This window comes from Balaenoptera physalus (genome assembly GCF_965194825.1).
Source record: "Balaenoptera physalus genome assembly, chromosome: 3".
Classification (NCBI taxonomy): domain Eukaryota; kingdom Metazoa; phylum Chordata; class Mammalia; order Artiodactyla; family Balaenopteridae; genus Balaenoptera; species Balaenoptera physalus.
This window is the reverse complement of record NC_138890.1, coordinates 15,810,806-15,825,320: the sequence shown is the minus strand read 5'-3', so window position 1 is coordinate 15,825,320 and position 14,515 is coordinate 15,810,806. Positions and strand designations below refer to the sequence as shown.

General features: G+C 46.8%; 1 protein-coding gene across 1 annotated transcript in view; it reads left to right on the top strand.

Moving 5' to 3' along the window:
- Window positions 1-14,406, top strand: part of AKAP8L (A-kinase anchoring protein 8 like) — a 29,746-nt gene extending 15,340 nt beyond the window's left edge. The window contains exons 7-15 of the mRNA XM_082457695.1: window positions 39-135; window positions 216-286; window positions 609-672; window positions 1,571-1,679; window positions 3,135-3,276; window positions 3,365-3,470; window positions 3,708-3,838; window positions 13,836-13,931; window positions 14,016-14,406. Coding sequence (XP_082313821.1) covers window positions 39-135; window positions 216-286; window positions 609-672; window positions 1,571-1,679; window positions 3,135-3,276; window positions 3,365-3,470; window positions 3,708-3,838; window positions 13,836-13,931; window positions 14,016-14,333 — 1,134 coding nt within the window. The 3' untranslated portion in view covers window positions 14,334-14,406. The remainder of the gene's footprint in view (window positions 1-38; window positions 136-215; window positions 287-608; window positions 673-1,570; window positions 1,680-3,134; window positions 3,277-3,364; window positions 3,471-3,707; window positions 3,839-13,835; window positions 13,932-14,015) is intronic.
- Window positions 14,407-14,515: the final 109 nt, after the last annotated feature.

The following is a 14,515-nucleotide window of genomic DNA, read 5'->3' as shown; positions in this document are numbered from 1 at the left end:
GCCATCCACCCTGACCCTGCTCCCTCTTTCTGACCCAGACCAAGAAAAAGAAGAGAAAGCAATGTGGCAGTCCCGACGAGCCTGACAGCAAAGCCACCCGGACGGACTGCTCCGATAACAGTGATTCAGACAATGGTGAGCCCAGGCACTGGCACGACCCTTGCCCTCTGCCCCTTGGGGCTCCTGGGCTGAGCTTGCTTCCTCTTACCTTTCAGACGAGGGCACCGAGGGGGAAGCTGCAGAGGGCACTGAAGGCGCTGAGGCTGTGGAGAAGGACTTCAGAGCAGTAAGTGGCCCCAGCCCTGCACTCTGTCTGTCTGTAGGTGAGGCCTGTGAACAGTGGGCTGCCTGAGTCATCCCTGCATGCACACATGACTAGTACAAGGAGGTGGAGGTCTGGTAGAGAGCACAAGCTGCTGGCAGGCTGCCTAACCAGAGGTTGGATTTCCTTATCAGAAAAATGGCAGAGTGAGCCCTCTGTGCAAGGGCTGTTGGGAGGTTGTGAGGCTCCTGGCTCAGTGCCTGCCCTGGAACAGGGCCTAGTCATTTACAGCTGTTATGAACAGCTATACATGCTTTAACACTGAATTTTTGAAATTGTGTCTTAGGAAGGAGAAGACGAAGAGGGAAAAGAGGACGGGAAGGAAGAAGGCAAAGAGGATGCAGAGAAGGGTGAGTCTTCTGAGTGGCCTGGGTGCTGGGGTGGCTCTTCCAGGTGCTCGTGGTGGGAGGGGTCCTGCCAAGGGCAGGGTTTTGGCAGAAATGTGTCCAGCTTGGATCCTCCCTTGTGTGGCTGGGTATGTGCTGGTAGGGAGTAACCTCCCTCTTCACCCTCTTCCCACTCTGCCGCTAATCTTCCCAGACCGAGGCTATGGGTGGCGATGGCCCCTGCCTAGTACACTGGTTTTGCCTTCAGGTGGGGGCAGCAAGCAAAAGTGTGGGCGAACCCCAGGCACACCCCCTGCCCTCAGGCCCTTAGTAACATGCAGTTCTGAGTCCTTAATGGCTGGTGTCCAAGCCGGGACCCTTGGTGCAGTTTTTACGGCTCTGGTTTGCGTGTCTTTTCCCTTAGCGCCTCCACAGCCCCTGTTGGGAGTCCCTGTCCCCCTATTCAAGTGATGAGCGCCAGCAGGTACCTAACCATAAATCCAGCCTCAGCCTACTGTTGCCGCGGTGCCTAGTGTGAGGTGGGCAGGGCCATGCAAGCTTTGGGGCCTTTACCCTTGGAGGCTGCTCTTAGGCCCCAACTGAGGCCTTCCTGCATCCTGCCACCTGGACCCTCTGAACTTGTGCCGGTGTCCCCGCTGAGACAGCCTCTCTTTACCTTCCAGCCTCCCTGTGGCCCACTCTGCAGAGTATAGATGTCCTGGAGAGTGGTGGGGTCAGCACGTGTCCTCCCCTCTTCAGGGCCTAGGCCAAAATCACTCCCCACCCATTCCAGGGTACCCAGCCCTGCTCACAGCCAGAGGCCTTGCTCGACAGCTGCTTTCAGAATGGACCCTCTGGAGTAGATGGTGGATGATCCAGCCAGAGGCCACAAACTGGTAACTGTGCCCCTCTGTTCCCACAGGGTCCCTGAGCACCCAGGATGAGAGTGGTCAGACCAAGCGCAAGTTGCAGGCAGGCAAAAAGAGCCAGGACAAGCAGAAAAAGCGGCAGCGAGACCGCATGGTGGAAAGGTAACCAGCTTCCCTCCACCCCTTTGCCTCTGCCTCGCTCTGGGGCTGCCTCCAGGAGAGCAGGGCCATAGCTCTGCTGCCTCACCGCCCTCTGGCCTCCCTTGGGAGCTGCCACCTGCTCGGCCGTGCATGGACCCTGCTTTCCGCCAGGCCCAGCTCCCAAGGCCTGACTCGTCCCTTGCCCCTCTGCGGCCGCCTGGCGACCGCTAGCGACTTTGGCCTGAGATCTGACACTGCTCACCACCGTTGCCCAGAAGCTCCAGCACTAGGTCACTCGGCGCACGAGCCCCAAGGTGCACTGGGGGCCTGATGCCCCTGCGGGAGGGGGCCAACTCATCAGAGACTCAAGGTCCAAGGCGCCTGTGCCACCCCAGCTAGCTGCCAAGAGGCCGTCACTGCGCTCAGGAGAGATGGCAGCACCTGTGGGCTGTGGCAGCCTCGGGCCTGCCCTCTGCCCTGCCCGCCGGCCCTGTCAGGCCGGGCCTGTCTGCGGCTGAGCCCTTCACGCCCCTTGGTCGGGTCTGTCTGCCCTCAGGGCTCCCGCACTGGCGCTTGCCTCCTCCTCCTCCGCCTCAGACTCTTGCTCTTGCTGGACCTTCCTCAGCCTCGCCGGCGCCTGGCCCCTGGGCTCTCCAGACAAAGCTGACCCCGTGGCCCAGATAAGGACGTCCGGCAGAGGTAGGGACCTGCCCCAAGGCCTCGGTGGCGGCTGGCCTCCTCCGCCCCTTGCCACGGCGGCCTGCTCCGGCCCAGGCCCCAGACCCCGGGCTTCTGCTGTGGACACGAGGCCCAGACAGAGCACCTCGCTCAGGTGACTCCAGGCTGCCCTCTGGCAGGCCAGGCGGGCGCCCTCCTTCCAGCTCAGACTGGTCTCTTCTCAGAAGAGGAAGATGAGGCAGCAGGTGCCCAGGCCTGCTTGCCTCCCATCCCTCCCGACACCACCCCCAAGCATTCTGAGCAAAGGATGGGCTGGGCCTTGCAGTCCCTCAGACCCCAGAAGGAAGATGCAGCACCTTTTCGGGCCCTGCCTCGGGACTGCGTACTCCACTCTGCACCTCAGGGCCACCTGGCTCACGCCAGGGCATCCTTCCTTCCGGTCCCCAGCTGGGCCAAGTACACAAGCTCCTGCCCAGCCTTGGTAGAGATGCCCTCCGGCAACCTTCCAGCGACTCCTTGCCTGTTGCAGCAGCTGCTGCCTCAGGCTTCAGCCTCCTGCCTACGGGAAGGAAGAGCTCCTCCCCTGTCCCCTACGTTGCAGTAACTGCAGCCTGCAGACGTTCTGTCCCTCTCCACTCCCCCAACCCCACTGGTCCTAGCCTGTTCCCCTGTTGGGACCGTACTTCACAGGCCCATGAGCAAGGCCTGTTTCAGGGCTCGCAGCTGGGTTGGGTGAGGCAACAGCACTGTTCCCTGGGACCCTCTTGGTCTCAGTCCCTCATTTCCCTCCTGTGGCAGGATCCAGTTTGTGTGTTCTCTCTGCAAATACCGGACCTTTTACGAGGATGAGATGGCCAGCCACCTGGACAGCAAGTTTCACAAGGAACACTTTAAGTACGTAGGCACCAAGCTTCCGAAGCAGACAGCTGACTTTCTGCAGGTGAGCCTTGGAGTGGTACAGCTGCTTTTACCCTCAGGACATAGAGCAGCCCACACAAACCTTAATATCTCCTTGGGATCTCTGGCAGGACTACGTTGCCAACAAGACCAAGAAGACAGAGGAGCTCCGAAAAACCGTGGAGGACCTTGATGGTCTGATCCAGCAGATCTACAGAGACCAAGATCTGACCCAAGGTGAGGAGGTTCCATCCCAGTCCTATCAGGCAGGACCTCAGCCTTCCCTCCTCTGGTTCTCAGAGTGGGGTCACAACACCCCTCTGTTCCCCCAGGGAGGGTCACTGAGAACAGCCTCAGGCCCACATGGAAGTGGCAGGGTGAGGTGAGGAGCTGGTCTGCTGTTTTCCCCCAACTCCTGGGTCTTTCTTAGGTGCCTGGGACCAGTGGCAACTCCCCTCCTTCTCCCCTCTACAGAAATTGCCATGGAACATTTTGTGAAGAAGGTAGAGGCAGCCCACTGTGCTGCCTGTGACCTCTTCATTCCCATGCAGTTTGGGATCATTCAGAAGCACCTCAAGACCATGGATCACAACCGGAACCGCAGGGTGAGTGGCCACCAGTGCCCTCCCACCAGCCTGTGGGTTGAGTGAGTGAGACCACTGGGGAGGTCCTGGGGTTATAACCCCTGCTTGCCCATGAGAAACTGCAGGGACTGCAGGGCGCAGGAAGATGTAGACATTTCCAGCCCAGTGCAGTCAGCGAAGCTACCGAGAGAGGGATGGGAAATGGGGACTCTGCCTGGCAGGTGGTGGCATCAGAGCTAGACCTTAAGAAGTAAGGTCTGTGGGATATGGGGACCTCCATGTGCATATGGGTCAATGGCCACATTAGGTTCAGAAACCAAACAGGGAGAAGTGTGTGGTGCAAGTGTTGTTGGAGGAGGGATGGACACAAGATTCACAAGGGCTGGGCTGAGGGGCCTGATCTTGCTCCTATAGGCAGCAGAGCTTTTAAGTGGGGGACCAGTAGGATTAGAGTTGGTGTTGGACGAGAGACTTCGGGCACCTGTTGTGGGAGGGAGGTTGGGGATAAGGAAGGGCTGCTGCAGTATCAAGCCAGAGGTATGCCTCCACCTTGGAGATGAAGAGACAGGCAGGATAGAAGAGGTGTTTAAGGAAGTGAACAGGAGGTTGGCATGAGGGAGTGACCAGAAGTCTGGGATGTTGCAGATTTCTGCCTTAACTGGTGGACAGTGGTGCTGCTATGATGGGGAGGGCGGTATATGGTACAGGGAAAGGAGCAAGTTTGGCAAGAAATTGAAAAAATTCTGTCTTGCATTCCAGTGTATTCCCAGTGCCTAGCACAGAAGCCAGAGTAGGTGGGGTTTTTTTGTTGTTGTTGAATGGGTGACATCCTAGGTCAGAGGTGTCTGTAAGAGATCAAGTGAGGGTGGTGGGGCTTTGCAGTAGGGAAAGAGCTGAGAGGCTCAGGACCCGGTCTGGGCTAGAAAGAGAGTCTTGGCTGCCATCACCCTGGAGGAGGCTGATGGGATTTATGAGCAGATAATAGCAGCAAAGGGGTGTAAGAAATAGCATTTCTCAACCTTTTTCCATGCCCATCAGATTCATCTCTGGTCTTTCTCAGTGCAATGATTCTCAACAGTGGGATGGGCTTAGAGATCTGGCTTGGGTGGTTGAGGAGATTTGGGATTGGCATATGCAATTGAGAGATATGGAAAGATAAGGGAAATGTCTGTTGGCTTTGGCAACAGAGAAGCTGTAGGGATCTTGCCAAGGTGAGATTCTTGGGTTGGGAGCTGGTAAAAGGGGTATACCAAAAGAGAACAGAGAGCAGATTGTAGAGGGTGGACAGTGCATGGTATTAAAACTTGGAAAATCTGGGTGAAATGAATGATAGCTAGCAAAAAATAAACTCAAAACTGATTCTAAAGCAAGTTGAAAAAAAAAAGAACAGCTGTAACAACCAGCAACTGTAGAGGGGATTGGAAGGGTGATAAAAGTTACTTTGAAGACACCAGAAGTAATTAGTTTATAGAGATAGTTTCAATATAAACACTATATTTTTAAAAATTCCAGACTTAGAAGTGAAGAAAAAGCTTCTAATTATTATTATTATTTTGGTGACAGCTTTATTGATATACAATTCACATACCATACGGTTCATCCATGTAAGGTGTACAAGTCAGTAGTTTTTAATAATATTCACAGTTGTGCAGCTATCAGCACAGACAGTTACAGAACCTTTTCATCACCTCAAAAAGAAACCCATACCCTTTAGCTATCACTCTCCAACCCCCATGCTCCCCCAGCCTTAGGCGACCCCTGATCTACTATCTGTCTCCATGTATTTGCTTATTCTGAACATTTCATAAAAATGCAGTCACATAGTATGTGGTCTTCTGTGATCGGCTTCTTCAATTTAGCGTGTGTTCAATGTTCATCTATATTATAGTATGTATCAGTATTTCATTCCTTTGTATGGCCTAAAAATATTCTCTTGTATGGACACATACCTCATTTGGTTTATTCATTCTTTAGAATTTGGATTGTTTCTACCTCTGGGCTATTATGGATAATTCTGTTATGATGCAAGTTTTTGTGTGGACATGTATTATCATTTCTTTTAGACAGGAGTGGAATATCTGGGTCAAATAGTAACATTTTAACTTCTTGAGGAACTGCCAGATTGTTTTCCAAAGTGGCTGTACTTATATCCCCATCAGCAATATATGAGAGTTCTGATTTATTCCTATCTCACCAACACTAGTTATTATCTGACTTTTTGATTCCAGCCATTCTATGATTCCAGCCATTCTAGTGGGCGTGCAGTGGTATCTGTTGTATTTTTCATTCGCACTTCCCTGATAACTGACTAATGATGTTGAGCATCTTTTCAGCGGCTTGTTGGCCATCTGTCTACATTCTTAGAGGTGAAGAAATGTCTGTTCAGATACTTTATTTTTTAATTTTGTGGTCTTTTTGAGTTAAGGGTTCTTTCTATATTCTAGATACAAGTACCTTATCAGGCATATGATTTGCAAATATTTTCTCCCATTCTGTGGGTTGTTTTTTTTCACCTTCTTGATGCATCTTTGCAGCACAAAAGTTTAATTTTGATGAAATCCAGTTTATCTATTTTTTTTTCTTTTGTTCCTGTGCTTGGGGTATCATATCTAAGAATCCATTGTCAAATAAAAGGTCACAAAGATTTACCCCTATCTTTTCTTTTTTCTTAAAAAATAAATTTATTTATTTAGTTATTTTTGGCTGCGTTGGGTCTTCATTGCTGCTCACGGGCTTTCTTTAGTTGCAGCGAGCGGGGGCTACTCTTCGTTGCGGTGCACAGGCTTCTCATTGCGGTGGCTTCTCTTGTTGCGGAGCACAGGCTCTAGGTGCACAGGCTTCAGTAGTTGTGGCACGCGCGCTCAGTAGTTGTGGCTCGTGGGCTCTAGAGCACAGGCTCAGTAGTGGTGCACGGGCTTAGTTGCTCTGTGGCATGTGGGATCTTCCCAGACCAGGGCTCAAACCTGTGTCCCCTGCATTGGCAGGCGGATTCTTAACCTGCGCCACCAGGGGAGCTCCCCTATGTTTTCTTATGATAAGAATTTTACAGTTTCAGCTCCTATAATTTGGATCTTTAATGCATTTTAGTTAATTTTTGTATATGGTATAAGTAAGGTAAGATTCAACTTCATTCTATTCCATGTGATTTTCCAGTTGTCCCAGCACCATTTGTAGACGAAACTATTTTTTCCCTGTGACTGTTTTTTCCCATTTTGACTATGTCACCCTTGTCAAAAGTCAGTTGACCATAGCTACATGGATTTATTTCTGGACTCTTTATTCTTTTGTTCTCTATATTTATTCTTATGCCATTACCACACTGTAGCTTCATAGTAAGATTTAGAATCGGAAAGTGTGACTCCTCCAACTTTTGTTCCTTTTTTATCAAGATTGTTCCTTGAGCTTCCAGGAATTTTAGGACCAGCATGTCAGTTTCTACAAAGAAGCCAACTGGTATTCTGATAGGACTATATTCAATTTCTATATCAATTTGAAGAGTATTCAGCAGTATTAAGTCTTCCAATCTATAAATATGGGGTGTCTTCGCATTTATTTAGATCTTCTTTAATTTCTTTCAACAGTGTTTTATAGTTTGCAGTGTATAAGTTTTGCACTTTTGGGGTTCTTAATTTATTCCTAAGTATTTTATTCTTTTGATACTATTATAAATGGAATTGTGTTCTTTAATTCCATTTCTGGGTTGTTCTTTGTGTATCAAAATACAATTGACTTTTGTATGTTGATATTTTATCCCATAACCTCACTGAAGTTGTTTATTAATTCTAATAGTTTTTTTAGTGGATTCCTTAGCATTTTCTATATATAAGATCAGTCATCTGCAAATAGAGATAGTTTAACTACTTCCTTTCCAATCTGGATGCTGTTTAATTTTTTTTTTTTTCTTCTTTAATTGCCCTGGCTAGAACATCCAACACAATTTTGAAGAGAAGTATCTTCTTGTTCCTGATCTTGGTAGGGGAGGAAGCATCGGTCTTTGACCATTAAGTATGATGTTAGCTGTGGATTTTTCATAGGTGCCCTTTATCTGGTTGCTGAATTCCCTTCTATTCGTATCTTGTTGAGTGTTTTTATTCTGGAAGGGTATTGGATTTTGTCAAATGCTTTTTCTGCATTTATTGAGATGCTCATGTGGTTTTTGTGTTTTATTCTATTGGTATGGTATATTACATTGACTTGGGTTGTTAAGCCACGCTTGGTGTTCCTGGGAAAAATCCTACTTGGTCATGGTGTATAATTTTTTTTTTTTAATTTTATTTATTTATTTATTTATTTATTTATTTATGGCTGTGTTGGATCTTCGTTTCTGTGCGAGGGCCTTCTCCAGTCGCGGCAAGCGGGGGCCACTCCTCATCGCGGCGCGCGGGCCTCCCACCCTCGCGGCCTCCCTTGCTGCGGAGCACAGGCTCCAGACGCGCAGGCTCAGCAATTGTGGCTCACGGGCCCATTCGCTCCGCGGCATGTGGGATCCTCCCAGACCAGGGCTCGAACCCGTGTCCCCTGCATTGGCAGGCAGACTCCCAACCTCTGCGCCACCAGGGAAGCCCTATAATTTTTTTATATGTTGTTGGATTGGCTTTGCTGATGTTTTGTTGAGAATTTTTGCATCTGTATTCATAAGAGATAATTCATCTTTGTTTTTTTGTGATGTCTTTGGTTTTGGTATCAAAGTAATACTGGCCTCAAAAAATGAGTTGGGAAGTTTTCCCTTCTGTTGTTTGGAAGTATGTGAAGAATTGGTATTAAATTGGTAGAATTTGCCCCTGAAGCCATCTGGACCTGGGCTTTTCTTTGTGGGTAGCTGCTGTGTTTTTCATTGCTAATTCTATTTCTTTACTTGTTATTGGTCTATTTAGATTTTCTATTTCTTCTTCTTTCTTTGGCTGCGCCACGCATCTTTCAGGACCTTACTTCCCGGGCCAGGGATTGAACCTGGGCTCCGGCAGTGAAGGTGCTGAGTGGTCCTAACCACTGGAACACCAGGGAATTCCCTCTATTTCTTCTTGAGTCAGTTTCAGTAGTTTGTGTCTTTCTAAAAATATGTCTGTTTTATCTATTATCCAATTTATTAGCATACTTTATTTCTAGTGTTCCATTATAATCCTTTTTATTTCTGTAATGTCAGTAGTTCCCTTCTTTCATTTCTGACTGCTGTAATTTGAGTCTTGTTTTTTTCTTGGTCAGTCTTGTTAAGGTTTGTTAATTTTGTTGATCTTTAAAAAGAACAAACTTATGGCTTCACTGATTTTTTTTCCTCTTATTTTTCTGTTCTCTGCTTAGTTAATTTCTACTCTAATCTTCTGCTTGCTTAGGGTTTTTTCTATTTTAATGTAGGCATTTATAGCTATAATTTTTTCTCTGAGTACTGCTTTCACTGTATCCCGTAACTTTTGGCATGTCACATCCTCATTTTCACTCATCTCAAGTTATTTTCTAATTTCCCTCTGATTTCTTTTTCTTAGACCCACTAGTTATTCAGCAGTGTGTCATTTAATTTTCACATATTTCTGAATTTCCCAAATTCTTTTCTGTTACTGATTTCTAATTTTATTCAATGTGGTCAGAGAATACACATTCTATTATTTCAGTCCTTTTAATTTACTGAAGTTTGTTCTATGGCCTAGTGTATGGCCTATGCTGTGCCTTGTGCATTTGAGAAGAATGGATTTTCTGCTCTTGCTGTGTGGAGTGTTCTATAGGTACCTGTTATGCTTGTTTGGTTTTACAGTGTTGTTCAAGCCTTTTATTTCCTTGTTGATCTTCTGCCAAGTTGTTCTATGCATTATTGACAGTGGGATATTGATATCTCCAGCTATTGTTTTTTTTTTTTTTTTTAATTTATTTATTTTTGGCTGTGTTGGGTCTTCATTTCTGTGCGAAGGCTTTCTCCAGTTGTGGCGAGCGGGGGCCACTCTTCATCGTGGTGCGCGGGCCTCTCACTGTCGCGGCCTCTCATTGCAGAGCACAGGCTCCAGACGTGCAGGCTCAGTAGTTGTGGCTCACGGGCCCAGTTGCTCCACGGCACGTGGGATCCTCCCAGACCAGGGCTCGAACCCGTGTCCCCTGCATTGGCAGGCAGACTCTCAACCACTGCGCCACCAGGGAAGCCCTCCAGCTATTGTTGAATTGTCTGTTTCTCCCTTTATTTCTGTCAGTTTTTGTCTTATGTATTTTGGTGCTCTGTTGTTAGGTGCATCTATACTTATAATTGTTATATCCTCCTGATGGAGTGACCCTTTATCCTTATAAAATGTCCCTTTCTGTCTTAGTACCATTTTTTGTTTTAACACTCTATTTTGTCTGCTATTAGTATAGCCAGTTCATTTTTCTTATGGTTGATAATTGTGTATCTTCTCCCATCCTTTTCATTTCTATTTATTGAATCTATTGGATCTAAAGTGTATCTCCTATGAATAGCATATAATTTGATCTTGTTTTTCTATCCAGTTTGACAGTCTGCCTTTTGACTGGATTGTTTAATTCATTCACATTTAACGTTATTGTTGATATTATTAGATTTACATTGTTCTTCTATTCACGCTTTACTGCTTTCTTTTATTAAGTATTTCTTTAGTATAACATTTAATTTTCTTTAATGGTTTTTTTGCACTGCATTTTGGGGCATTATTATCTTAGTGGTTTCTCTAGGCCTTACCTTATACATATTAACTTTTTAAGTTTTCCTTTAGATACAATAACTTAATTTCAGTGAGACTAAGTTACTCTTATGTACCTCTCTACATAGGAGGTTTTTGTTATGTAAAGTAGTACATCTGTATGTGGTACAAACCCAATAATGTAATACAATGTAATTATTACTTTATATAATTTGTCTTTTAAGGAAGCTGACAGAAGAAAGGAGAGCAGTTACATATTTCTAGTTTTTGTTATATTGGCCTTTTTTTTTTTTTTTTTTTTAATAGGGAGCATTTTCTTTTTTCTTTTTTTAAATTTTATTTATTTATTTTATTTATGGCTGTGTTGGGTCTTCGTTTCTGTGCGAGGGCTTTCTCTAGTTGTGGCAAGCGGGGGCCACTCTTCATCGTGGTGCGCGGGCCTCTCACTATCGTGGCCTCTGTTGTCGCGGAGCACAGGCTCCAGACGCGCAGGCTCAGTAATTGTGGCTCATGGGCCCAGTTGCTCCGCGGCATGTGGGATCTTCCCAGACCAGGGCTCGAACCCCTGTCCCCTGCATTGGCAGGCAGATTCTCAACCACTGCGCCACCAGGGAAGCCCCTATATTGGCCTTCTTATTGCTCATTACTGGTTCTCTTCATTTGAATTCTTCCTGTGGATTGAAGTTACCATCTATAGTCATTTCCTTATTAGCCCAATACAGTTTTACTCCCCCAACCTTGTTTGTGCCATTATTGGCAAATATATTACATTTCTCTGTTACAGGCCAAACAATACAATTATTTATATATATTTAGAACTATATATATTTTTAATACTTAAATATATGTATAGCTTTATATAACTCCTTTTTAAACCAGTTGAGAAGACAGGAAAACATATTGCATTTGTAGTGTTTTTTGTAATTACATAATTACCTTTTTTGTTGTTTCATGTGGATTTGCATTATTGTCTGGGATCACTTCCTTTCTGCTTGAAGAACCTCCTTTGGTATTTCTTATAAGGTCTGCTAGTATGTGGTATGTGGTTGTTGTAGCAAAAATCTGAAAACATTGTAAGTGTGCCTCAGTTGGGAGACATTCTGGTGTGTCCATCTGTGCACCTAAAGGGAGGAGGATAATGTATTGGCGAGTGAGAATAGTATCCTAATTGTGCATCTTTTTTTTTTTCTGTTCATAAAACTTTTATTCCGCTTAACATGAACTTAATACACGTGTTCTTAACAATTATGCTTGAATTGTTCATGAAAATTTCTTAAGACATTAAACAAAGCCATCATCTCAAGTTAGTTCCATGTTAACTATTTTTACAGCACGTGCATGTTAGTCAAGCATCAAAAAAAAATCACAAAAGCAAAAAAAAAAAACTAAGAAAAAATTAAATATATGGGTTTTTTGTTTTACTGCTGTGCTTGATATACATGAAGTAATGGATATCAAGCAATTCTTTTTTATTTTTTTTATTTTTGGCTGTGTTGGGTCTTCGTTGCTGCATGCGGGCTTTCTCTGGTTGCGGCTACTCTTTGTTGCAGTGTGCAGGCTTCTCATTGCGGTGGCTTCTCTGTTGCAGAGCACAGGCTCTAGGTATGCGGGCTTTGGTAGTTGTGGCTCACGGGCTCTAGAGCGCAGGCTCAGTAGTTGGGGTGCATGGGCTTAGTTGCTCCGCGGCATGTGGGATCTTCCCGGACCAGGGCTCAAACCCATGTCCCCTGCATTGGCAGGTGGATTCTTAACCACTGCGCCACCAGGGAAGCCCAAGCAATTCATTTTTACTGCATCTTGTACATTCGTTCTTAAGTTGCCTAAAACATTTAAATGCAAATATAATGAGTGTAGCAAAAATAATGAAAGCAAACAGCAGGTAACTTTATAAATAATGGAATGTGAACCGTTTTTGCTCTTATCCAGAGTAAATTGGGTCACAACTAAAGGAACGCTTCTGTAGCTGTAGTCAGCGGTGTGCACATTGAGGCTGGGTGTTCTACAGATAACACATAGTTTAACGTGTAATATCCATGGGATATCTATTTCTACTACAGCCTTGTAAGTGTACCAAACCTTAAAGTACCCACAATTACACCTGTGACTGGAACCAGTTATCCCTTTTATTCCCCACCAGGACAAACCAATATGTAGGCAGTTTTCTTCTGTGTATCTTTAACTTGTTTCATTTTCAGCATGCATGAGGGCTATTAATATTTTCCCTAAGTAGTAGAGAAAAATATGTAAGGAAAAAACGATGAAGGTGGGGAAAGGGAGTAGAAACAGAAAATGAGATGATTTTCTGAAATGTGATAATAGAGTGGCTAGGGTAGAGTAAAGGTCCTGGAGATCAGCTTCCCCACCCCTCCAAAAATAGCTTTACCTGTTTTTCCTGTTTATGGCTTTATACTTGCATTACCATTACTTGCATTAATGATGTAAGTAAGAGTTGCCTTCATTCTCACCACCGAGAAAATCATGTAGCATTTTGGTATAAATCCTCCCAGAGGGAAAGGCTCTGGCATGCTATGCACACTGTCCCGTCACACATCTTTCTTATGCCAGGGGAGAGATGAGCCCTACTTTAAGGACCTCATGGTGTTCTTTTGAATGTCTGATTTACTTAACCACTTCTCCACTGAAGAACGTTAAGGTGCTTTCCAGTTTTTCACTACTGCAACCAGTGTGCATGCATGTTTCCAATTTTAAACTTGGCTAGACTCCGGGAAGGAATTACTGAGAAATTTTTACTTTTGATACATTCTATCAAACTGATTTCCAGAAAATAAACAGTTGAGCCTCTCACCAACAGAGTATAAGTGTCTCTTTTTTCAACCTTTACATTTGGGGGTATAATTCTTCCTCCTGGGAATCCTATGGATTAAAAGGATTTGTATCACTAAAATATACTGTTTGACATTCGTATTCCTGCTTTTATATCCTCCCTGTTTATCCTAAAGAGTTCCGTGCATTTTAGAGCATTTGCCCCCTTGTTAGGAGTTGCACATTTGGTTTTTAGTAGGTTTTTTTATTTGTTCACTGCTTATAATTTTTAAGTAAGCAAATCAGATTTCTGCAGTACAGCTGTAAAGACATGTCTGTAATCAGTTACATACAGTAAGTATGGTATATAAAGATGGAGCATTTGAGCAAAGATCAAATCGGGTCGTGGCTCCATGCTTGTAGAGTGGACCCACGCTTGTACCCAAAGGTGCGCTTACAGAACTACGCAATCTGGTAGTAGTCATTGGCGGTGCTGGGCCCCGAGGTGGAGGTGGAGAGGTGCGCGGGTGTGAGTGGTCTCTGCCCGATCCGGCGGGGTGGGGTGGGGGGCTTGTGGATACCTGGGGCAGCCTCTGCAGCCCTGCCTGCCTTGCCCGCAGCTCATGATGGAGCAGTCTAAGAAGTCCTCGCTCATGGTGGCTCGCAGCATCCTCAACAACAAGCTAATCAGCAAGAAGCTGGAGCTCTATCTGAAGGTGAGCTGCACGCCCCTGGCATGCCGGCCCCGTCCCCAGCCTCGCGGGTCCTCCCTTTCTTCAGTATCGCGCCCCTCTCCGCAGGGCGAGAACCCTTTCACCGACAGCCCGGAGGAGGAGAAGGAACAGGAGGAGGCCGAGGGCAGTGCCCTGGATGAGGGGGCGCTGGTCGAAGCGGCAGGGGTCGCGGAGGGTGCAGAGGGCGCGCCGGCGCAGCCCCCAGTGCCCCCGGAGCCGGCCCCCGGGGCCGCGTCCCCACCCCCACCGCCGCCCCCCGAGGAGGACGAGGAGGCGGCCGTGCCCCTACTGGGCGGTGCGCTGGAGCGCCAGATCCGAGGCATCCCGGGCCTGGACGTGGAGGCTGATGACGACGACGAGGAGGGCGGGGGGGGCGCTCCATGACCCGGGCCCGGGGCGGGCGGGGCCCGCGTGGCCGAGGCGGGAAGCCGAGTCTAATAAATTTCTTCCCATCTCACCTCTTCCTCTTTTGTCTATGTGCGGCGCGGTCCCCGTGGGCGGGTGTCGGGAACTAGCCGCTGGGCTGTGTGTGCCTGCGGGTGGGGCCCGGGAAGGGTGGGTTGCGC